The sequence below is a fragment of the Setaria italica genome, chromosome IV (assembly GCF_000263155.2).
Source record: "Setaria italica strain Yugu1 chromosome IV, Setaria_italica_v2.0, whole genome shotgun sequence".
Lineage (NCBI taxonomy): Eukaryota > Viridiplantae > Streptophyta > Magnoliopsida > Poales > Poaceae > Setaria > Setaria italica.
The window spans coordinates 2,602,771-2,625,468 of NC_028453.1; the positions used below are offsets into that span (position 1 = coordinate 2,602,771).

Below are 22,698 nucleotides of genomic sequence, written 5' to 3' on the forward strand. Positions count from 1 at the left end.
AACTGCCCCTTCAAAGATTTGACCGAATTCATGAGACATGCTGCTGTTGAAAATAGTTGATTTTCTTTCCACCTTTGTTCAGATAATCTACTGTTGCGCCTTTATGCTTACCACTTATTAGCGCCTTGTACCCGTAGTAGACAATGTTTTCTACCCCTCCGTTCCAAATTGTCATTTTGACATTTTTAGATTTATAGTTTTTACTGTCTAGGTACATAGAAGTACCATAGAAATGCTAAATGAACTACAACTTGGGAGACGGATGGAGTAGCTTCATGAATTGAAGCAGCAGCACGTTGGAGGTTCGAATCATTATTATGCAGACATTCATTTTATGATCGGTAGAAAGCTCCGCAAGGTGGCTTCGATTATACTTTTTTTGCTCCCAGAAAGTATTTTGTTATAGTATTCAATCGCAGAGAAGTTCGTCGGAGGCGGGAATTCATGGATCTCAAGGCCGGGTTCGTGTAGCTCGTGCTCAGATCCACCGGATCCTCTTATTCCCCACCATCCCAGCGCCCAGGCTTACCCAATCATGTCAACGCCGACATGGTGGAGGAGCAAGTCGAAGCCCCATGATTCATGGTGGGTAGGAGGCAAATCCAAGGAGGAGGTGCCTGATTCCACGAAATCTGTGGAAGATGGTGCATGAGGGCATGCACAACGATTTAGACGGTTGTTGTTGGAAAGTCACGTATAGACAGTGAAACCGACAGCTTGTATAATGATTTGACTTTTAAGTGTCTGCAAGTTATTTAATTCATTCAAATCAAGGTGATTAGATATAAATATGATCTATGTATGCCATTTTGTTTCATGTTCACTCAATGCAATGCATGCTGCCTCATATTATGGACACATGAATTTGACATAGAAGCATTAATATAATATATATTTATAATAATTGATCTTTGCAATACATAATATGATAATATAATAAAGACTCAATATATTAGTCATAAAGACTCAATAGATTACTCATGTAGGTCTAGATTTTCCTGCGGCCATAACGCTGCCAAATATGCTCAACCAAATCGTTCTTGAGCTGCTTATGTGTAGGGCGAGCACGAATAGCCTTATTTCTCCAAAGTACCTCTACGACGTATGGGTTAGGATCATCACTTGTTTTCACTTCCGGTGGTAGCACAATTGTTGCACTCGGATTGTCATTCAAATCTAATGGAATTTTGACCAACTCCTTCTCATCTTTGACTATCATATTATGGAGGATAATATAAGCTTGCATGATGTTAACAACATCATCCCGTTTTCATAATCATGCCGGACGTTAACAATATCAAAACGAGATTGCAAGACACCAAATGCGCACTCGACATCCTTCCTTGCCCCTTCTTGATGTTATGCATATAATTTGTGCTTCTCCGTTTGAGGTTTTAATATTGTCTTCACGAAGGCAGCACACTCTGGATAAATCCCGTCAGCAAGATAGTATCATGTGTCATATTGCGTTCCATTTATAATATATTATACTCTAGGGGCTTCTCCTTTTATCGCTTTAATGAATAGCGGTGACTTATTTAGCACATTGATATCATTATAGGCCCCAGCAGTACCAAAAAATGCATACCATATGCGAAGATCTCGTGATGCAACTGCTTCAAGGATCATAGTAAGAACACGTTTGTTTCTTCCACGTCCAGTGCATACAGCCAATGCTTCCTATCATACCTGGAAAACCACGGGACTCATTATCTTGTAGAATTTTTTCTAGTTCATCACTTCTCGGAGAGCGCATGTACTCCGCACCAAAGCACTCTACCACTCCTTGGGCAAATTTTCCTAAGCACAGTAACGATGTGCTCGCTGCAATCTTCAATACCTCATCAAGTTGGTAAACCGGTGAGCCATATGCTAGCATTCGAATAGCTGCAGTACACTTTTGAAGGGGTGAGTGTCCATCTCTACCAGTTGCATCCACTCTTCGGGTGAAAAAAGGATCCCACTTACTGAGCTCTGACGCAATTCGGAGGAATAAAGGTTTCGACATCCGGAATCTCCTACGGAACATTTCGTCGGTGTAGATAGGATTTGCAGAGAAATAATTTGCAACAAGATCATCGTGACCAGCTTCTCGATTACGTGGTATGTACCTTCTCGGCCCACTTTGGCGACGGCAACAGCGAGGTGGTTCAGATGATTCCCCTTGAAACTTAGCCTTAATCTTGTCGATTTTCCTCCGAAATTCTTCTAATCTTGCATCCTCAGCAATAAAATCTTCAAGCGTGTATACCTCCGCTGGATCAAAATCTTCATGTTCAGCGGACAGGCCCTCATCATCTTCTTCGATGGCTTCATCACTGGAGAGGGCTTTAGGTTGCAGGGCTTCAGGTTCCGGATCTTCACCAGTGGATTCAGTCGACATTATGGAATGTGGAGAAAAGAAGCATCTACGCACAGTGCCACCGATCTTTCAAAGAACCATATCTTCCTAGTGTCTATAACTTTAGCGGCCAAATATGCTTGCAAAATTATAAGGACCAGAGGTGCACCATTTACAATACAGAAAGTATAGAACATATGTTTTATAACTTGAGTTTCAGTTACAGCCAATGTGCCTTCTGGCTACTGCTCAAAACAAATGCTTATGCAAAGAACAACCATGAACCATATTCAGACATCGACTTTGTACAACTTTTTAGAAAAGAAAACAGACAAAAAGAATTCAGATCAACATGGAAAATTCAACTTATGATTTATAAAGAAAAAGTGCTCCAAGCACCTAGAGAAGAGTCTTACCTGTACGTTAGCAATATTATCACGATTCCAGAGAGGCAAAACTAAGCGGTTTGCAAAACGAAGCACGAGCTGAAAATATGGCAATATGAGATATAGTTGCATATAGGAAGGCTATAGAGTTCAGTGTTCACTCTAAGTCACATAGTTTACCAAGTTTTGGACCAGCTCTTTTCCTAAATAGTGGTCAATTCTGTAGAGTTGTTCTTCTTCAAACAACTTTCCAAGTTCGGCGCTTAGTTCATCTGCAGAGTCCAAATCCTTTCCAAAGGGCTTTTCAACAATAACTCTTGTCCAACCAGCATGTGAAGCTGAAAGTACAACATGAATTGATTCTTGACATATTATGGAATTACACACACATATCTGAAAGAAAGTAATTCATGATCACAAGAACTGAAATGTATCTGAAATAACTCACACATGTCTGAAATGCAGGTAATCTGAACTTTAATTTTGTACATAAAAAATGAAAACTGAAAGGAATAGGATGGAGTAAATAAATTACAGAGTGCTATGATGCTGTTCAATCAACACTTACTGTTACTTATCTGACTCAATTAACAGTTTTCAATTCTATGCGTAAGCTATATGTGATTTCTAATGGGTCTATGGATAAAACCTTGATTTTCAACTGTATTGAAAACTGCAGATCTACGTGAACTCGTCCATCCAACATCCCCGAACCAATGGCCATTCACCTGGCTAACACACTATGCGTATTCGATTCGTAGTTTCCATGCCAACACAGCAGTGCAAAATGCTGCGGAAATCCACCAGTCTCACCTTACTGATTTTTCTTCAGTCACTTTCGCCGTGCTCGTCGGCGCCGGCGCCGTCGCAGCTGGGCGCCGGCTCCACCCTCTCCGTGGAAGACCACGCGCGGCCCTTCCTCGTGTCCCCCGACGCCACCTTCTCCTGCGGCTTCCTGGAGGCCGGCGAGAACGCCTTCTCCTTCTCCGTCTGGTACACCAGCTTAGCGGACAAGAACGCCGCCTGGACGGCGAGCCCCGGCTCGATTCGTAGGCGGAGGGAGGGGCGCGCCAACGTGGGTTGGAGGCGGAGGAGGGGCGCCGCCGGCTTTATGGGGGATTTTGGCGCGAAGGGAAGGGGAAGCGCCATCTTCCCGCGCGGAGGGGAAGCGCCGCACCGGATCGAGCGCGGATCGACGGCGAGTCGCACAACGGTGCTGGAGTCGGCGTTTTGGCCTGGGAGCACGAGTTGGGATCGTCGCCTCGCGAGACGACGAGGAAGCCGTCTGCAGGCCGTCGCGGGGGGCTTTTTGCAAAACTACCGGCTCCCAGACGGCTCGCAACGGCCCATTGTACCTGCCCTGATGTTGCAATTGGTATTCTCGGATGTTGCAATAGGTAAATATTGATGTTGCAATAATTGATTGATTTTTTCTTGGGTGTTGCAACGAATGACTCGGATTGTTGCATTGCTCTTTCCTTTTGTATTGTTGATGCATGAATGATGCTAATTTTTATGGGATTTATTATTTTAGCAACCACCCGATAAGGCACAATTGCTATTTTTTATGGGATTTATTACTGTGGAAGTAGGCACCTGTTGCAGAATTGCTACAGCTGATTAAATACTTGGCCCAACTTTGTATGAGCAAGCCACGTGCCCTGTTGCCTTTGCCAACTAGACGCGTGAAAGCATGTTGAGGACTCCAGATAGTTTGAGAGCTAGGCTTCCAGCTTTGCTCAAGCAAGGGAGTCCGGGGTGGTAAAAAAATCCGGTCCAGCCCCGGGTACACTATAAAATTAATTCGGACACCAGCTATGACTATCGCATTTTCCATGCAACCTTCTATCCAGGTAACCATGCAGCAGGTATGCTGGAGCAGGTGGAAAAAAAATATTTAGGGTGCATGCAGCTAAACATGTGGGGTATACATTGATAAACAACACAGTTTTCACGCTATCCATTTTATTGTTGCTGCATGAATGATGTTACTTTTCATGGGATTTTCTCTCCTAAATGGTTGGGAGTAAGTTGTTTTTTTTCCATATTTGTTAATGTTGCGAAATGTGTTTCAACATGTTGTGGAAGAAATTTTGTGATGTTGCATACTGTAGTTTTGGATGTTACTGAACTTCAGAATGTTGCATGCAACACGACACTCATGTTGCGGCGAGAATCTTACGGTTCAACCACCGTCCGATGCAGACGTCCGGGCGCTAATAACTCTGGGGTGTTTGGATACACCTCCTAAAGTTTAGTACCCGTCACATCGTATGTTTAGATACTAATTAGGAGTATTAAATATAGACTATTTACAAAACCTTTGCACAGATGGAGTCTAATTCGCGAGACGAATCTATTAAACCTAATTAGTTCATGATTTGACAATGTGCTGCTACAGTAAACATGTGCTAATCATGGATTAATTAGGCTCAATAGATTCGTCTCGCGAATTAGTATATGGATTCTGCAACTAGTTTTATAATTAGCTCATATTTAATCCTTCAAATTAGCATCCGAAAATCCGAGACACTCAACTCGTATCAAACACCCCCTCTGTTTTGAAAATAGGCAGAGTGCATACAGCGCCAGAAAAATCTGCTTGAAATATCTTCCTCAATTGCCCGCCCGCACTGACCAACGTTATCGTCTCCACGGCCCACGGGGACGGGAGCTCGCCTCGGAGCTCTCCCTTCTCGGAGAAGCCACCCGCAATCCCACTTCCACGGCTCCACCTCCTCCATGCACGCCTAGCTCCCTTCCTTGCCATCCCGAACCCCATGTCTCTGATGGCCGCCGCCTCCCCACCATTCCCCTTCCCCTCCTCCTCGTCCTCCTCCACGCGCCACCTCCGCCGTGCGGCCACTACCACCGCCTCAGCGGCTTCGTCTACCTCCGACGAGTTCGACTACCCCCTCGTCGATCCCTCAGTCCGATGGCCCCACCTCCGCTTCCCGCACCTCCCCGCGCCGCGCTTCCCCGCCGCCACCGTCCCCGCCGCGCCTCCGGCCCCCGCCAGGCCGCCCCGTGTGGAGGACGACGACGACCCCGCGGAGACCCCCGCCTCCGCCTCCGCACTCGTCGAGCCGCTGGACGCGCGCGCCCACCGCGGGAGGGTGAAGAGGCTGAGCAAGCTCGCGCTGCGGAGGGCGCGGGACTGGCGCGCGCGCGTGGCGGGGCTCGCGGACGCCGTCCTCGCGCTGGCCCCCGGTGCGCCCGTCGACGACGTGCTCGAAGGCGCGCGGGCCGCGCCCGACGAGGTCTCCCTCGTCGTGCGCACCGTCGGGGAGAGCTCCTGGCGGCGCGCGCTGGACGTCTTCGAGTGGCTCGCGCGGAGCGGCGCCCCGGCTCCCCGCGCCGTCGCCGTCGTCATCGGCGTCCTCGGGCGCGCGCGCCAGGACGCGGTCGCGGAGGAGCTCTTCCTCCGCTTCGCGGGCGAGGGCGCCACCGTCCAGGTGTTCAACGCCATGATGGGCGTGTACGCGCGCTCTGGCCGGTTCGACGACGCACGGCAGCTGCTTGACACAATGCACGAGCGGGGGATCGAGCCTGACCTTGTCAGCTTCAACACTCTCATCAATGCCAGGGCCAAGTCCGGGTGCTTGGCTGCCGGCGTCGCCCTCGACCTCCTGTTTGAAGTCCGGCAGGCTGGGCTGAGGCCGGATGTTATCACTTACAACACGCTCATCAGTGCTTGCTCACAGAGTTCTAATCTGGAAGATGCTGTGACAGTGTTTGAGGAGATGATGGCTTCGGAGTGCCGGCCGGATTTGTGGACGTACAATGCGATGGTGTCGGTGCATGGCCGGTGTGGGAAGGCTGAGGAGGCTGAGCGGCTGTTTGGGGAGCTGGTGGAGAAGGGTTTTATGCCTGATGCAGTTACCTACAATTCTCTTCTATATGCTTTTGCAAAGGAAGGGGATGTCGACAAAGTGGAGCGCACCTGTGAGGATTTGGTTAAGGCTGGGTTCAGGAAGAACGAGATAACTTATAACACCATGATTCATATGTATGGGAAGATGGGCAGGCTTGATTTATTAGTTGGTCTGTATGATGAGATGAGGTCTATGGGCTGTACTCCAGATTCTGTGACGTACACTGTCTTGATTGATTCTTTGGGGAAGATGGATAGGATTGCTGAGGCAGGTAAGGTCCTAGAGGAGATGGCAGCTGCAGGATTGAAGCCAACTTTAGTAACTTTCAGTGCTTTGATTTGTGCATATGCCAAAGGGGGGAGGTGGGCTGAATCGGAGAAGACGTTTGATTGCATGGTCGCATCAGGTGTCAAACCTGATCGTTTAGCATACTTGGTTATGCTGGATGTTTTTGCTAGGTCAGGTGAGACGGAAAAGTTGTTGGATCTGTATCGAAAAATGATGAAGGATAGTTATAGACCAGATGATGGCCTGTATCAGGTCCTGCTTGCTGCACTTGCAAAGGAAGATAAGCACGAGGAGATTGAAGAAGTTATCCAAGACATGGAATTACTTTGTCAAATGAATCCAGGAATAATATCTACAATACTCATCAAGGCAAGGTGCATTTCTCAGGGCGCTAAACTATTGAAGAAGGCATGTCTCCAGGGATACAAGCCTGATATTAAGAGCTTACGGTCCATAATGGATGCATATGTAACGACAGAAAAACAGGAAGAAGGCCTCTCATTGCTTGAATGCATCCGGGAGCATGTATCCAGTTCCCATGATTTGATATCTGAATTTTCCGTCATGCTTCTATGCAGAAAACAGACGAGCATCGCTGCCTATGAAGAGTACAATAGAATGCAAATGTTCAAATATGAATCTTTTGGTCGAAACTGTAACTTGTATGAATACTTGATTACATGTCTTGAGGAAGCTGAGTTCTTTTCTGAAGCTTGTCAAGTGTACTGTGACATGCAGTTTATCGGCATAGAGGCTTCTAAAAATATTTACGAGAGTATGATTTCCACCTACTGCAAACTGGGATTCCCAGAAACAGCACATAGGTTGATGGATGATGCTTTGCAATCTGGTATTCCGCTAAACGTTCTCCGTTCTAGAGTACTTATAATTGAAGCATATGGGAAGATAAAGCTCTGGCAGCAAGCAGAAATCTTGGTGAAAGGGCTGAGGCAATCATCAGGTATTGATAGAAGGATTTGGAATGCTTTGATACATGCATATGCAGAGAGTGGACTTTATGAGAAAGCAAGGGCAGTATTTGATAATATGATTAAAGCAGGTCCTCTACCAACTGTTGATTCTATTAATGGAATGATGAGGGCATTGATAGTTGATGGCAGATTGGATGAGTTGTACGTGGTTGTGCAAGAGCTTCAAGATATGGACTTCAAGATCAGCAAAAGTACAGTACTCCTTATGCTTGATGCTTTTGCAAAAGGTGGTGATGTATTTGAGGTAATGAAAATCTACAATGGAATGAAGGCAGCGGGATACTTGCCAAATATGCACCTCTACAGAAGTATGATTTCCTTGCTTTGCCGTCACAACCGATCAAGGGACGTTGAGTTGATGATTGCAGAGATGGAGGCAGCAGGGTTCAAGCCAGATGTTGCCATACTTAATGCTCTTCTTATGATGTATACTGCCACTGGGAACTTCGATAGGACAATACAAGTATATCAAAGTATTCTGGAAGCTGGCTTAGAGCCTGATGAGGACACATACAATACATTGATAGTCATGTACTGTAGAAACTTTAGGCCAGAAGAAGGTTTTACACTATTGAATGAAATGGGCAAACGAGGTCTGATACCAAAGTTGCAATCCTACAAAAGCTTGCTTGCTGCATCTGCAAAAGCGGAACTCAGGGAGCAGGCTGACCAGCTTTTTGAAGAAATGCGATCGAAGGGTTACCAATTAAATAGATCTATCTATCACATGATGATGAAAAATTACAGGAACGCTGGCAACCACTCCAAAGCTGAGAACTTGCTATCAGTAATGAGAGAGGATGGCATTGAGCCAACTATTGCTACTATGCATATCCTCATGACTTCTTATGGGACTGCTGGGCACCCACGTGAAGCTGAGAATGTATTGAACAGCTTGAAATCTTCCAGTTTGGAAGTCAGCACGTTACCATACAGTACTGTCTTTGATGCTTACCTGAAAAATGGTGACTATGAGCTTGGGATCACAAAACTGCTGGAAATGAAAAGAGATGGTGTAGAACCAGATCATCAAGTTTGGACATGTTTCATTAGGGCTGCTAGTTTGTGTGAGCAAACTGATGATGCTATTCTTCTTCTAAACTCTTTAAAGGATTGTGGATTTGAACTCCCCATCAGGTTAATACTGTACTTTATTACATTGAAGAGATGGACACTTCACATGCCATTTTTCTTCAGTCATGGTTAGGTCTGGTTGTTAGTTCTTGAATCTTTTGCAGGCTCCTGACTGAGAGGACACCTTCAGTGTTAAGTGAGGTCGCCAATTATCTGGAAGAGCTAGAAGCATTAGAAGATTCTGCTGCTTTGAACTTTGTAAATGCACTAGAAGATCTGTTGTGGGCATTTGAATGTCGAGCAACTGCTTCGTGGATTTTCCAATTGGCAGTAAAGAGAAACATATACCGCGATAATGTCTTTCGGTATGTACGTCAGTCTCTTCTGTGCAAAATTTCATTTGATGCTGTTTATCTTCCCTGGGTTGCAATATCTGCATTTCATGTCCATATACAAAATCGTGTAATCAGTGTAGGCATTACTTCTCAAATCACACAGGAAGCTTTGGCTGAAACAAACAGAACATTTCGCAAAAAACAAGGTGATAAACTGATTACTACTAAGGATGATTTGTAAATAGAACTATTAACATTGTTCCAAGAAATATACATTAAAAACAATATTCTAGTGATGTTTTAGAACTTTATTCTGATCATATACGAGCCAGTCTAAAAATACCTATGGACAAGTTCTGCCTTTAGTTGCCCAAGAATGGCCAGTAGTATGGCCCTGGGTTTGAGCTTATGTCTGCCAAAGATCCTGATTTTTTTTTTGTGGTGCTACAAGATTTAGGAATTCGAGTAATAATAGTTAATATTTTTTCTATTTTTGTTTATTTTCATTTATTCATCTCTGAAGATCTTTATGACACATTATCTCATCTTGGCATTATTGTTTACGATGTTCTACTTATGATTACGATAAACTGCAAAGTGGCAATGCGGAATTAAATTATCTATCAGTTAACTTTTTATTGGTGAATGGCTCAGTGTGGTAGAAAAGGACTGGGGAGCTGACTTCCGGAAGCTGTCTGCTGGAGCTGCACTTGTTGGTCTTACATTGTGGCTTGATCACATGCAGGTATGTGCTTAAATATCTTTGCATTTGTAGAGAAGATAAAGATACATCTTTGCTTTACTCTTCAACAAAATCGGTTTACCATCAGTTTTGGATTTGTTATCTCATTCTCTGAAGTTTTGTCATGTAACTGGATACACAGAGAATCCCACTAAAATTGCATGTCTATTTTATGCCCAATTGAATTTTCAGCTTTCACTTCAGTGTTGCCACGTGAGTTACAAAGTAAGAAGAATGAAATGAACAAAGTGAAGTTCAAAATAAGGATGGACATATGCTATTTATTTTCTTTGTTAGTTAGCTAGCACTGGTGATTTTCCCCTTGCAACCATTTAAATATGCCAAACTGCTGTAGGTATTGGTAATTCCTGCAATATGCATCTAGGACTAGGAGATAGTGTGGGAAGCAGATGCATTTATGTGACATTTTGATACTTTTCCATGTTGCGTGTCATTATAGGTTTTCTAGTCTATCAGCTTTTAGGTCAAAAGTAATTGGAGACATCAATTAACACCTAAAAGTGCCCTAAAGAAATTTGAAAAGAACATCTTTGAAGGTTTGCAATAGGTTTCTGAACTTCATTAAATTTTTCTTAGTCCTGCTACAGCCAAATTTTTTGTTTCAATGAACTTCAGTTTCATTTGTTTATGAAAATGCCACCTGACCTGCTCTAGTTTTAATTCAGGATGCTTCACTCCAGGGTTCACCAGAATCACCCAAATCTATTGTAATGGTCACAGGGGAGGGGGAATATAACATGGTATCCTTGCGTAAAACCATTAGAGCCTACCTTTTGGAAATGGGCTCCCCATTCTTGCCATGTAGAGTCCGGTCTGGTCGCTTTGTGGTAAAGGCCTACTCTCTTAAGATGTGGCTGAAAGATTCTCCTTTCTGCATGGACCTTGAGTTGAAAGACGTTCCAGCTCTTCCTAAATTGAACTCAATGAAGCTGATTGATGGATATTTCATGAGAGCTGGCCTTGTATCAGCATTTAAAGATATACATGAGCGACTTGGGGAAGTATGGCCAAAGAAGTTTTCCAAATTAGCTCTGTTGTCAGAAGAAAGTAGGGATGAGGCTATCAAGGCTGATATACAAGGAAGGAAAGAAAAACTGGATAGAATGAAAAAGAAGGATCTTGTCACAGCAAGAAATTCTAAAAGAAGACCACAAAGAGCAAAATTTGTTAGGGAACAAGGACAAAGCATGAAAGCAGTATCGAAGTAGTTGTGTCAATGTTTGCTTCATCATGGCATTTCCTTACACAGCATCTGGCATCTACATGATAACCAGCTCATACTGGTAAAACTATTGTTAGACCATCTCTTCTTTTAACTTTATGACCTGCAACTTTATACATTTTTTTTCAATCATTCATTTGCAGAGATGAACAAACTTTGGATATAGCATATTTCACTAATGATGACATCGTTGAGTGAAACCAAGTGCAAACCAATCATGCTTCACATGATATTGAGGTAAGCTCTTTCAAGTGTTAAAGTAGCTGCATTTTGAAGTATTTGCTTTCCTTTTAGGAATTTATCCAAACTGGTGGTGTGTCTAGTTACTAAAATTGCTTTGTGTCTTTGTCCAACGAACATTTCCTTCGATAGTACTGTAACACAGTGTGTTCTGCAGTTCTGGAGATATTCTTCAGATTGTATGTCTGGCTGATCTTATTGATGAAGGGTGGTAATGAATGCTAGCTATACTTAGGATAAAAACCACTTTCAATTTAGTTATACTTGCTTATGTTGCACAAATGTTGTCAGGAATGTGAGAACGCATGGTTTAAATGTTTAATTACAAAAGCAAGCAGGGAATCAATTCTTACTTCTAAGGTGGGGCTTCTTTTCACGATTATTGTTGGTGTTGTATCTGGTTTAGGACCTTCCGGTTTTGGCATTCTGTTTTTTTTTGCTAAATTTATTTGGCACGATTAACTTTGTTGATTTCATTGTTTAATGGTAGCACGCATAATTAGCTATCAGCGATGAGAGTATGTTGCTAAGTGTTAGTCAATAAGCTGAGAAACTAGATCAGTAATTTCTGTAATGTTCTTATATAGTCTCTACATTGGGTCACATCCTTTTTGACTTGGCTGACTTTTTTTTTTTGACAAGGTGGTTTCTATCTGACTGTTTGAAAGTGTTTTGGTACTAGTTTGGCACTATTACAATCTAGGATTTACATAAAAATCCTGAAACCATCATTTATGCCATTACTAAAAGGAACTTAACATTCTACATGTTACTTCTGAAACAGTAACAATTTGCACTGTTGTAACTTGAATGGACCGCCCCCAGACAAAAAAAGTGAATAAACTGGCTAGCTCAGCGCAATATTTCTTGCACCTCATACCAGTGGTAGATATTTCAATATCAATTAGAGCTTCAGATATGATTTTAAGTATGGTGAAGAAATGGGCTACCATGAAGCATTCTTGAATCCATGTATTGTCCATGTGAACCGCGAGCTAGCCTTTATGTATATTTCCACTTGACTTTATGTAAAGGTTATCGCTAATTAACAAAATACTGCCTTCTCCAATATACTTTTGGCAATCTGTTTTCCCGCCTCTCATCTCTTTCAGCAACTGTTAAATGGACGAGAGGTATACAGTTCACAACTGAATTTGTGGAATTTGATCCTGGGGTTTGTGTAGGTATACAGACGAATCTTCAGAAAGACTTAAATTTACGTTCTGATATACAGCCAACATCATGAAATTGCTCGAAATGAGTGATTGTTATGCATAGGACAGGAAGTTGGACTCCAACCAAGGGAAGCATTCTGCAAGGACAGCAGGCGCTCCTATCGGGTTTGCAGTCACAGTCTGTGTTACTTGCACAAGGTAAAACAGATTGCCCTTCTATATCTATACATACTAAAAATCCAAATCCGATGGTTGTATATTTGCATTTTGTGCAGGTGGTGCAACTTGTGCTGAGAACTTAGAACTTATTTTGCCAAGGACTCGTACAGCTTTCGCATCTTCGGGCGTCCAACACGAAAAGGTTAGTACCTCTGATGGATAAATTGTATCCTTTTTACACGGTCAACTCACAGTAATACAATTACTTGTCCTCGTGCAGAACCCCTTCATGATTCACTTTGGACTCTGGAGTTCTGCAACCTGGAACTAGGGCTGTAAATGAGCTGAGCTCATCACCTCAAGCTTGAGCTTGTTAGAGCATCGAGCCGAGCCTCAAAACTGATCCAAGCTTAGAGCTAGGCTCAAGCTTGGCTCATTTATAATTCGAACCGATCAGTCGAGCTTATAGCGGTTAACCACGAATAATTCACGAGCTTTGAGATTTATATCATTCCTAAACTTAGTTCAGCAAACTCTACATAAATAATTGGTACTTTGTAAACATTGAGGATTTGCACAATGCAATTAGGCAAGAAAATTAAAGTATATGTATGTACACCTCATATATCATGGGCAATAATAGTGCACGAGCTTACTCGAGCTTTTCGATCTCAAGCTTGGTTTGTTTAGAAATCGAGCTGATCTAGCCGAACACGAAGAGCCAGCCCTACCTGGAACCATGTCAATAGTTTCCGAAGGTCAGCGAAGTTCTGATTGAATTCACCAAATGTTGAGCAGGTGCATTTTTTACTAGTCTTTAGTTCTCAAACAGTATTCCATTATGCCCCGGAGATATCTCCCGTTTGCCTCATTTGCTCGTGCATCATTCTGAAATTCCAGTTCCGTTCAGGCATCAGAAGTTCCAAGGTGTTGGTTTGTGCTTTACTAGCCGGCCACTATTGTACTCCAGTTTTCAAGTTTTCCTGACCAAAAAATAAAAGATCCAGCAAGCCAGCGACAAGTTCGTCAAAACTTTCTCAACAGTGAAGTGAAATGGACAAAAAATCCTTCTGACATTCCTCATCTATCGTCATATTTTGAGTTTCGTCCCTCACCTGTAAAATCAGGTAATCAGGTATTTTGATCCTCAACTTTAAAATCCGTTTATTTTTATCCCTCAGCTATTTTAAAAGTAGTTTCACGTGACTAAGAGTGGTTTCACGTGACGTAACGTTAGGTTCCACATGTCTGGCGGTGGGTTCCACATTTCACGTGACTTTCTTCCTCCCCTCCCTTCCTCCTTCCCCTCTCTCTTCTGCTCGTTCCAGCATCAGCTCGGTCGTCGGCGCCGCTTTCCTGCTGCCGTCTTTCTGCTTCTGCCCGAGCCCGCTGCCGAGGCTGTTGCTGCCGCCGTCCGCCTTGCGGGATCTCCGGGCCGCCAGGCCGCGCCCCCACCCGCCTCCGCACCTCGGGGACGCGCCGCCGAGTGGCTGGCCCCGCCGGGCCTCCGCTCCCCCACCGGACCACCGCAGGCCGCCGCGCCGCTCCCCCGCCAGACCACCGCCATCCGCTGCAGCTGCACTGCCGACCGAAGCCGCCGCTAGGACTCGCGCATCCTCTGCCGCGCCGCTTCCCGCTGAACCGCAGCTGGGCCGCGCCCCTACCAGGGCGGAGCTGCCGTGCGCGTCCCACGCCAGGCCGCCGCCGCACCGCTCCCCCGTCAGACCGCCGGCCACGCTTGCCGCCGAGCTGCTCCCCCGCCTGGGTGCTGTTGACCTCCGCGCCGGGGGCCAGCCACCCGCGCCGGAGCCCACCGCGCGCTGACGAGCTGCTCCCTCGCTTAGCTGCTGCTGACCTCCGCGTCAGAGACGGCAACCTGCAACGCTCTCTCATCACGATGTACCTGAAATGTGGAAAGTGGGGTGCATTCAGCTGTCAGTTTCTTTGACGGGATCTCTGAGCCAACCATGATTTCTTGGACGGCCATGATTGCCGGGTTGGTGCAGAATGGCGTTGCCATGGAAGCGGCCGTCTTCTACAGACGCATGGTGAGGGTTGGGGAGAAGGGGAATGACTTTTGCTTCACTAGTGTGCTCTCAGCATTCAGCACCCTTGCGAATCTGGAGCATGGTGAGATGGTGCATTGTCGCGCTGTGACGGCTGGGTTTTGTTTCGATGTGATCCTTGGGAACACCCTTGTTGACATGTACTTCATGTGTGGCAGCTCTACAGATGCTCAATTTGTCTGACACAATGCGAGCACACGGCGTGGTGTCGTGGACAGCTATGGTTGTTGGGTAAGGGCGACATGGTGAGGCCAGAAAAGCAAACGCTAATTATCAGATGGGACTGCAACTCGATTCATTTGAATGGGAGTCACTTCTTGGTGCTTGTGGAATACATGGAGAAGTTGGCCTGGGTAAGAGGTCGGCAGGGAAGGCCATTGAGCTGGAGCCACGGAAAGACAGGCCTTATGTTTTGCTGTCGAACATGTCCGCTGAACAATGCCAATGGTGCGTAAAGGAGATGTTGAGAGAGAGGCTTGGATACAGCAATGTCAGGAAGGATGCTGCTCTCAGCTGGTTTCCAGTTTCTGAAGCAAATTAACAATCTCATATGGTTCTGTGTGGTTTCTCAGACATTTGTGGGAAGATGAGGAAACAGAGGGGATGAACACCATACATACTTGTTGAATTCACAGAGCTGGAGCATCAGGAATCGTCAGTCAGTCACCTCGTGAGGTTTTGCAGATGCAAGGGCACGAGCAGTCCAGGAAACAAAAGTTACAATGATCAAGGTAACAATGCTATTCCCTTCTACGTATGCAAGGGCGAACTCTTCATGCAAATGGAATGAATCAAGATCAACCCCCATTAGGTGAACAAATCAAGAAACTTTCATGCGACCCATCCTACACATGGAGTTAGATTACAACCGCGCACATATACAGGTGATGGAATGCGCCTCTGATGCGACGAAATTAAGATCAAAGGAACAATTAGAACTGCTTAACCCTACGGATTCCTCCCCTGTTGTCAGGAATAACCACCCTATTTCTCCAATATGCACAAAGCCTTCCCTGTCCTACCTCCCTTGTGCCCTCCCTGTTGATGGGCATTGCGTGTTCTATTTTCGCTGCACAGCCGCCGTTCCTCCGCAGCCTAAATGAACAAGAAAACCATGCATCGTTAGAGACCAATTAATATGTATTGAAATCTCAGGCGTGGTTCAGCCTCCAGGTTTTTTTTTTGCCAATTGTTATTCAGATACACAAGCATGTACATTTTGTTTTTAGTTGTTGATTCAGATCAACAATGTGAATATTTTGATTAAAAACTGTGCATTTTAGTGAATGTGCTTTTTCGTGAGGATTTAGAAATATTCACTCCTGTTTATTAATTGAACATTTTTAAAGCTACATTTGCAATATAACTAGTAAGTTATACGTACAAGTTGAACGAAAAGGGACAAATTGCTGAACTTACAAAATCTGATCCTGGCCAACTAGCTGCCCTGCCTGCCGTCTCACGAGATGCCGTACGAGTAGTCGTCGCTGCCTCGCCGCGACGACCGCTCGCCGATGCTCGTGACCCGCTGTATCGACCCTGTTCGAACGTACTCGGCGTGCGAGCTCCGGCTGGCCGGGTCTTCGCCGCCTCTCTCCTCTTGCCTCTCCCTCACCGTGGCGAGCGCCGCGGCCACCACCTCCTCCACCCTCGCCGCCACCTCCTTCATGTCCGGCCGCTTCTCCGGATCCGCCTCGACGCAGTCCACCGCCACCTGAATGAGCCGCGTCATGTCTTGCTGGGCGAACTTCCACTTCGCCATGATGGCCGGGTCGAGCAGGTCGCGCTCGAAGCCGTCGGCCATCGCCGACGTCGCCCACATGACGAGGTCCGTGCCGCCCTTGGCGTTGTGGAGGTACTGCGTCGGGAACTTGCCGGTGAGGAGCTCGAGGAGGACGACGCCGAGGCAGTAGACGTCGGACTTGGCGCTCACCGGGTGCCCGGCGACGCACTCGGGGGCGCAGCGCGCGAACATGGACGACTGCGTGGACGGCGCGTGGTTGATGAGGCCGGAGAAGCCGAAGTCGGCGAGGAGGGGCTCGAAGTCCGGGGCGAGGAGGATGTTGGCCGACTTGAGGTTTCCGTGGGGCACCTCGTGGTCGGCCAGCTCCGCGTGGAGGAACGCCGCGCCGCGCGCGACGCCGACGGCCACCTTGAGCCGCATCGGCCAGTCGAGCGCCGCGTAGTCCATGCCCCGGTCGCCGTGGAGCACGTAGAGCAGGCTGCCCTTGGGGATGTACTCGTAGACGAGGAGCTTCTCGTCGCTGCGGTAGTGGTAGGCGAGCGGCGGCAGCAGGTTGGCGTGGCGCACGGCGCCGAGCCGCCTCATCTCGGCCTCGAACGCGTCCTTGGTCGCCCGGTTCATGTCGCGGGCGCGCTTGACCACGACGGCCACGCCGTTGGCCATCACCGCCTTGTACGCCGACCCGAGCCCGCCGCTCCCGATCACCTCGGCCGCCGCCTTCATCAGGTCGGCGAGCCCGAACGCGCCCTTGCTGTTGTTCACCATGACTAGATCCCCCCCGGACCGGCTGCTTAGGTCGTCCACCTTCGCCGAAGCCGATCGCCGGTGCCCGAGTCCCGATGATCCTATCCTCCTCCCAAGCCACGACGCGCTCCGCTTCTGCGAGGTCGTCGATGCCTGCTTCACCATGTACACGGGCGGCTTCTCCTCGAGGCCCTCCATGTCGAGGCTGCGGGCGCGGCTGCTGGGCTGGCTACTGCTGCACGCGCGGAGGATGATGACCATCACGACGGCCGAGACGAGCAGCGTGGCAAACACGACGGCGACCCGCACAGACGAGCTGACCACGGTCTGCTCGCGCTTGCACTGCTTTGTGTTGGTCGGCACGTAGCAGAGGTACTCGTTGCCGGCGAACCTGCTGGCGTCGAACTTCCGGAACGCCTCCGGCACGACGCCCTCGAGGTCGTTCCCCGACACGTTTAACGACTTGAGCGCCGGCGGCGGCGCGGGCGGGAGCTCCCCCGTGAAGGCGTTGCGGTCGAGGTGGAGCTCGAGGAGGGACGTGGCCTGCGTGATGGACGCCGGGATGGAGCCGTTGAGCTGGTTGCCGTTGAGCCAGAGCTTCTTGAGGTGGCTGAGGTTGCCGAAGAAGCCCTCGGGGATGCTCCCGGAGAACTGGTTGTTGGAGAGGTACATCGACTTGAGCGCCTTGAGCTGGTGGAAGGCGGGGAGCGGGCCGGAGAAGTTGTTCCTGGCGAAGGAGACAGACCTGAGCCGCGGGAAGCTGGCCAGCGCGTTGACGTCGATGGTGCCGCCAAGCTCGAGGCCGCTCAGGCGGAGGCCCGTGACCCTGCCGCCGGAGCACACCACGCCGTGCCACTCGTGCGAGTCGGGCGCGCAGGGGGACTTGTCGCCGTCCTTGTCGGTGATGAGCCACGACGAGAGGGACGAGGAGTTGGTGAAGGACTTCTTGAGCTGCATCAGCGCCTCGGTGACGGGCATGTTGCCCTCCGCGACGATGGCCGCCGGGAGCGCCGCGGCGGCGGCGACGACGACGAGGAGGAGGCGGTGAGGAGGCGGGGCCATCGCGTGAGGGCGCCCGGGACGGGGAGGCCGCCGTGTCGGGCGCGCGAGCCTAAGGTTGGGGAGGATGGTTGCGCGGGTGGTTTTGCATTCTCGGGGCTCAGTTTCTTCGGCAGAGGGAGATCTTGCCCGTAATAGGCAACCGAGGATATCGGAATGCGGTCGTGTGAGGACCGGATTCGACCAGGTCTAAAATGTGCTAAAACTTCGTAATTCTAAAATACAAGAGGTTTTAGTTTTATATATATTGTACGTGACTTCTTTAACTTTAACAACATTTAGAGAAAAAATACACTAATATTTATAATAGCAAATAAATGCACTGTTAATACATGTTTATGAAGAATTTAATAAAACTAATTTGATGTGTAAAATTGGTGTACTTTTCTATGGATTCTGTCAAAGTTAAAGATGCTTAACATAGGATAAAAGTTAAAGCTAAGACCTCTTGCATTTGGGAATGGAAGGAATACTTTTGATCCATGTGCCGTGAGCTTGCAAGCAAGATGCTATGAATGTTGGTGACCTTTTGGAATACATTTTTCTATAAATTTCGTCAAAGTTAATACATATTTCAAACTTTTTGTTGACTTTGATCAAATTTAGTGAAAAAATATACTAGCATCTATAATATCAATAAATTTCATGTTTAAGCTAAGACAAAACTAAGACCTCTTATATTTTCGAATGGAGGAATACGCTTGATCTGCTTGCTTTGGATCTGCGAGCAAGATGCTATACTTGTTATTTGAGAATATATGTTGTATATCATGTGTGAGAATAGATGTTGTATATCATGTGTCTGAATCTTGAGCCGCTCACCTCCATCGATCTTAGTCACCCATTTGTGGTCTAACATCTCGAATTTTTTTTACTTCTTCCTTTGGCTCACGCCACATCGCGACACTCTCCCACCTCGTGTGTCCTCCTTGGGCCATCTCCCCCGTCCTCGAGCTCACCAAAGTTCATAGGGCAAAATGTTGTATATCATGTGTCCCTCGATTTAGGCACGTCTCTCTTCCCTCTTGCACACGTAGAAACACTTACCCTCTCTTTATTCTTTTTAAGATGGACGTGCCTTCTACCGTAGATCGCTGCTCGTCCTGCTCTACAGTACACATGCAGATGCTAGGGCTAGCCCATAGCAGTGTAGATTGGACCATAGAAATATAAAGCAGGCACTCAAATTCGGGACCATGCTTATGTCCACAGCCTTAGGCTTTAGGATGAGCAATGGTGGTAGTGATGGAAACCGGAGCATCTAAGGTGAGGCCATGAGAGGATCATGGTTTTTTTTTTATTTTTAAAGTGGGACCAACTTTTAGGACAGACTCGGTATCGTACATAACAAAGCTAGCATCACAAATATGTGGATCCCACCATAAACTAGCGTCGCCCTCAAACACTCTGGATACCCACTTTGACTAACAACTACTCTATGAGTTTTATATTTTCTTTATGGGATACAATATGTAATGACCTCAATTTTGTGTCACAAAAATTATGCAATGATAGAGTATTCGTTGACCAAAAGCTTTTCTTAACGAAACAAACTGAGGTAGTACTCCAACAAAAAATCTGAATTCCATAAGTTTGAAATTAAAAAGAATACTTTGGGGGCATAAGAATAATAGAAATATTTTACAGGAAACAAAAACGCATGGACCTAATCCTATCCCTCTGGAAAGTCCACAACTTTAGACATATAGATGGAGAGATCGTACAAAATTTCACATAAAAAACACAATAAAAAAGGAAGCTATCCGACGGACCTAAGGATGCAGAAATATGGGCGCAAGTTTCTCACTAAGCAGCTTGCTGACACGAGAGGTCAAAAATAGCCATGGGAGAATTCCAACCTACACCAGCAAGATGAGGGATTAGGGTAAAATAAAGCTTTCATTTTCCTGCAAAAAGAAACGGCTAGCCCAATCCAGGAGAACTGAAGGTAAATGATCCGCCAATAACTGAATTTACTAGACGGTTGTGTCACAACTAACACAAGCGGGTTAAACTCGTTAGGCTAGTCCCAATGGAAAGTTTCATGGCATTAAATTCAATACCACATCAGCAAAATTGCTGACTTAGCAAGGTAATTAATAGAGGGAGTTTCATCAAATGAGAGAGGAGTTTCATTCCCATGACACTCATCCGGCATACTTACCTAGTTCTCAATCTAGGTAACTGTACAATAAAACTGTACATTAAGATTTGTCTTACAACTTATAAATAAGACATCACTATGTCTTTTCTCTCTCTCGACCCATTCACCTAACCACCTTCTAATAGGAGTGACCCATGACAGACTTCTTAATCTAAATGAGTAACAAAAATTAAGATGAACATGCATCTGTTCAACAGGGATTTATGTCGAACCAATCTATATACATGGGGGCCCTTGAAAGTTTGGTGAACCTTACCACAACACGGCCTGTAGCAGCATCTACACCTCTCCAGGAAAACAACCTTCCTGTGAATTCGAATCACGTGCAATTATTAACCTTTTAGATTATTCTTTGAGTATGTGAACAATGGTCCAGTGAAATAAAAAGGATGAAAATAAATACAGTTCTGGTCCCAAGATTCAGATCGTAGAACAACCATGCAAGTGCAAAGGAGCAAGCATTCATTAGTGAAAAACCCCCAAAAAATGTCATCATGACAAAACTGCAGTGTATCTTGATAACAATTATTTACAGTCATGATATATAATTGGCCTAACTGTTCTCAGTTAGGCCAATTAATCTTCTAAAATGCATGAAATAAATTAGGGGAAAGGGGGAACACTGATGATTATTCTGCTCAAGGAACACCATTGTAGAAAAAAAAATTCCAACAAATGTCACAAGTACATGAAAGCAAAGGTCAAATTTTCCCTAGTAGTCAAATGGAATAGTGGACTACCCAAGAGCAGCGAGCAAACATAAGCATTCAGGCACAATACAATGTTTTAGAACAATATGATATCTGATAAAATTCAATAGCATACCGAAGGGCTGGAGAAGGTGCTTAGGAACAGTAGTTACAGGAGTACTCCAAAACCACAGAACGAGCGCACCATAGATTAGAACCTACCAGGTGAATTTGATGAGTCACTCCAGAAATTATACATACAAATAGGAATGCTAGAAAATAAAAACCACATGAATTACCTTGGTGATCAACAAAACTTTGCCATATTGTTCGTATAAAGATTCCTTCCCTTTAATGTTCAGATCTTGTACTGTAAATTGGACAAAAGAAGAGAGTTTTAAACAGTTGTGAATTGCAACTGCATTCCTTGGGACCAACTATTTGCGAGAATGGTACTGCCTTGATTTGATAACAATATATCAGTGAGAGCATGGGAATGCGGTAATATTGAAGGAAATTTCACTTTCCTGATTCTAAAGCAAGGCACTGTATCCTTTTCTTAGAAACACTTATACATAATCAATTAACCATTAGGGGACGATCCTACTGTTTCATAAAAAAAGGTGGACCGGCACATGAAAAACTTTAAGAGTTCAAGTATTTTCTAAAACATTTACAAGAATTGAACTCTTACTTTTTGCCAGCTCCTTCTCTTTAGCAGCAGCCAGTCTTTTCAGTTTTGCGGCCTGCGCAAACGTTGAGGGTCTGGAAACAAAATCCTGGAAGGACTCAGAGATATTGAGGAGGAAAAAAGAATTTGGAGAAGAGCTACACCAAAATCGCTAAATCACAGGACGAGTGTATCCAAATTGCCTACGTGGATAGTGCACTAGCCTCCTTGAGAATTTGCGTGATCTCCATCCGTAGTTTGAGCTGCTCATCAGAAAGTGACCCCCTCTGGAACATCAACAGGTCAGGGCAACATTACTGGAACAGAAAAAACAGTCGGAATTGTAGCAGGTAACAGATCCAATAATCACGGGAGGCAGCATCTTGTCGATGCAGAATGATTCCTTAGCTATCCAGTTCGCTCAAAATGTTATCTTTTCTTCGGAAAAGAATAATCTGGGACAGGAAAAGAAAAGAACATTCGTGGTACCGACCCTTCTCGCGAGATCGAGGACGCCGTCGAGCATCTGCAGCGCGGAGACCAGGAGGAAGACGAAGATGGCCGCCAGGGACATTGTCGTCGTCGGCGATCTAGGCGGCGCGGCCGCGCGGGGACGGTGGCGGTGGAATAGTCCGGTCGGGTTAGTTCTGTTCGTCTCCGCGTGGATACAGAGCCTGACCCAGGTCTCCTCTGCCCGTCTGGATATATCCTG

General features: G+C 46.1%; 3 protein-coding genes across 11 annotated transcripts; 1 reads left to right on the plus strand and 2 right to left on the minus strand.

Moving 5' to 3' along the window:
* The first annotated feature begins 5,349 nt into the window (after positions 1-5,349).
* On the plus strand, positions 5,350-13,525 carry LOC101768943 (pentatricopeptide repeat-containing protein At3g18110, chloroplastic). Of its 9 annotated transcripts, XM_012845640.2 has the most exons (10): positions 5,350-9,019; positions 9,121-9,321; positions 9,946-10,036; positions 10,720-11,337; positions 11,420-11,513; positions 11,674-11,727; positions 11,808-11,876; positions 12,795-12,889; positions 12,967-13,052; positions 13,131-13,525. In XM_012845640.2, exons 1-4 carry the CDS (start codon positions 5,508-5,510, stop codon positions 11,260-11,262), a joined length of 4,347 nt encoding a protein of 1,448 aa, XP_012701094.1. In that variant the 5' UTR covers positions 5,350-5,507; the 3' UTR covers positions 11,263-11,337; positions 11,420-11,513; positions 11,674-11,727; positions 11,808-11,876; positions 12,795-12,889; positions 12,967-13,052; positions 13,131-13,525. The 9 variants fall into 9 exon arrangements, with proteins under 9 accessions (XP_012701094.1, XP_012701097.1, XP_022681519.1 ...); XM_012845643.2 differs by lacking the exon at positions 11,674-11,727; XM_022825784.1 differs by lacking the exon at positions 11,674-11,727 and having other exon boundaries at positions 12,800-12,889.
* A 1,604-nt stretch (positions 13,526-15,129) lies between these two features.
* LOC101781732 (pollen receptor-like kinase 3) lies at positions 15,130-18,729 on the minus strand. The gene is made up of 2 exons (XM_004964525.3): positions 16,336-18,729; positions 15,130-16,011 (listed from the first exon to the last, which is right to left on the minus strand). The coding sequence occupies exon 1, from the start codon at positions 18,464-18,466 to the stop codon at positions 16,376-16,378; it is 2,091 nt and encodes a 696-aa protein (XP_004964582.1). The 5' UTR covers positions 18,467-18,729; the 3' UTR covers positions 15,130-16,011; positions 16,336-16,375.
* A 1,354-nt stretch (positions 18,730-20,083) lies between these two features.
* LOC101782131 lies at positions 20,084-22,615 on the minus strand. The gene is made up of 7 exons (XM_004964526.2): positions 22,480-22,615; positions 22,194-22,273; positions 22,011-22,081; positions 21,616-21,686; positions 21,453-21,534; positions 20,884-20,933; positions 20,084-20,322 (listed from the first exon to the last, which is right to left on the minus strand). Exons 1-7 carry the CDS (start codon positions 22,558-22,560, stop codon positions 20,236-20,238), a joined length of 522 nt encoding a protein of 173 aa, XP_004964583.1. The 5' UTR covers positions 22,561-22,615; the 3' UTR covers positions 20,084-20,235.
* Positions 22,616-22,698: the final 83 nt, after the last annotated feature.

What these genes read in the sequence shown, in the direction of transcription:
- LOC101768943 (XM_012845640.2), top strand. Translation starts at nt 5,508, where the DNA reads ATGTCTCTGATGGCCGCCGCCTCCCCACCATTCCCCTTCCCCTCCTCC. An exon ending in GGATTTGAACTCCCCATCAG is followed by an intron (nt 9,020 to 9,120) that starts GTTAATACTGTA and finishes AATCTTTTGCAG; the next exon opens with GCTCCTGACTGAGAGGACAC. An exon ending in TACCGCGATAATGTCTTTCG is followed by an intron (nt 9,322 to 9,945) that starts GTATGTACGTCA and finishes TGAATGGCTCAG; the next exon opens with TGTGGTAGAAAAGGACTGGG.
- LOC101781732 (XM_004964525.3), bottom strand. Translation starts at nt 18,466, where the DNA reads ATGGCCCCGCCTCCTCACCGCCTCCTCCTCGTCGTCGTCGCCGCCGCC.
- LOC101782131 (XM_004964526.2), bottom strand. Translation starts at nt 22,560, where the DNA reads ATGTCCCTGGCGGCCATCTTCGTCTTCCTCCTGGTCTCCGCGCTGCAG. An exon ending in TCCTCGATCTCGCGAGAAGG is followed by an intron (nt 22,274 to 22,479) that starts GTCGGTACCACG and finishes TTGATGTTCCAG; the next exon opens with AGGGGGTCACTTTCTGATGA. An exon ending in AGAGAAGGAGCTGGCAAAAA is followed by an intron (nt 21,687 to 22,010) that starts GTAAGAGTTCAA and finishes TCCAATTTACAG; the next exon opens with TACAAGATCTGAACATTAAA.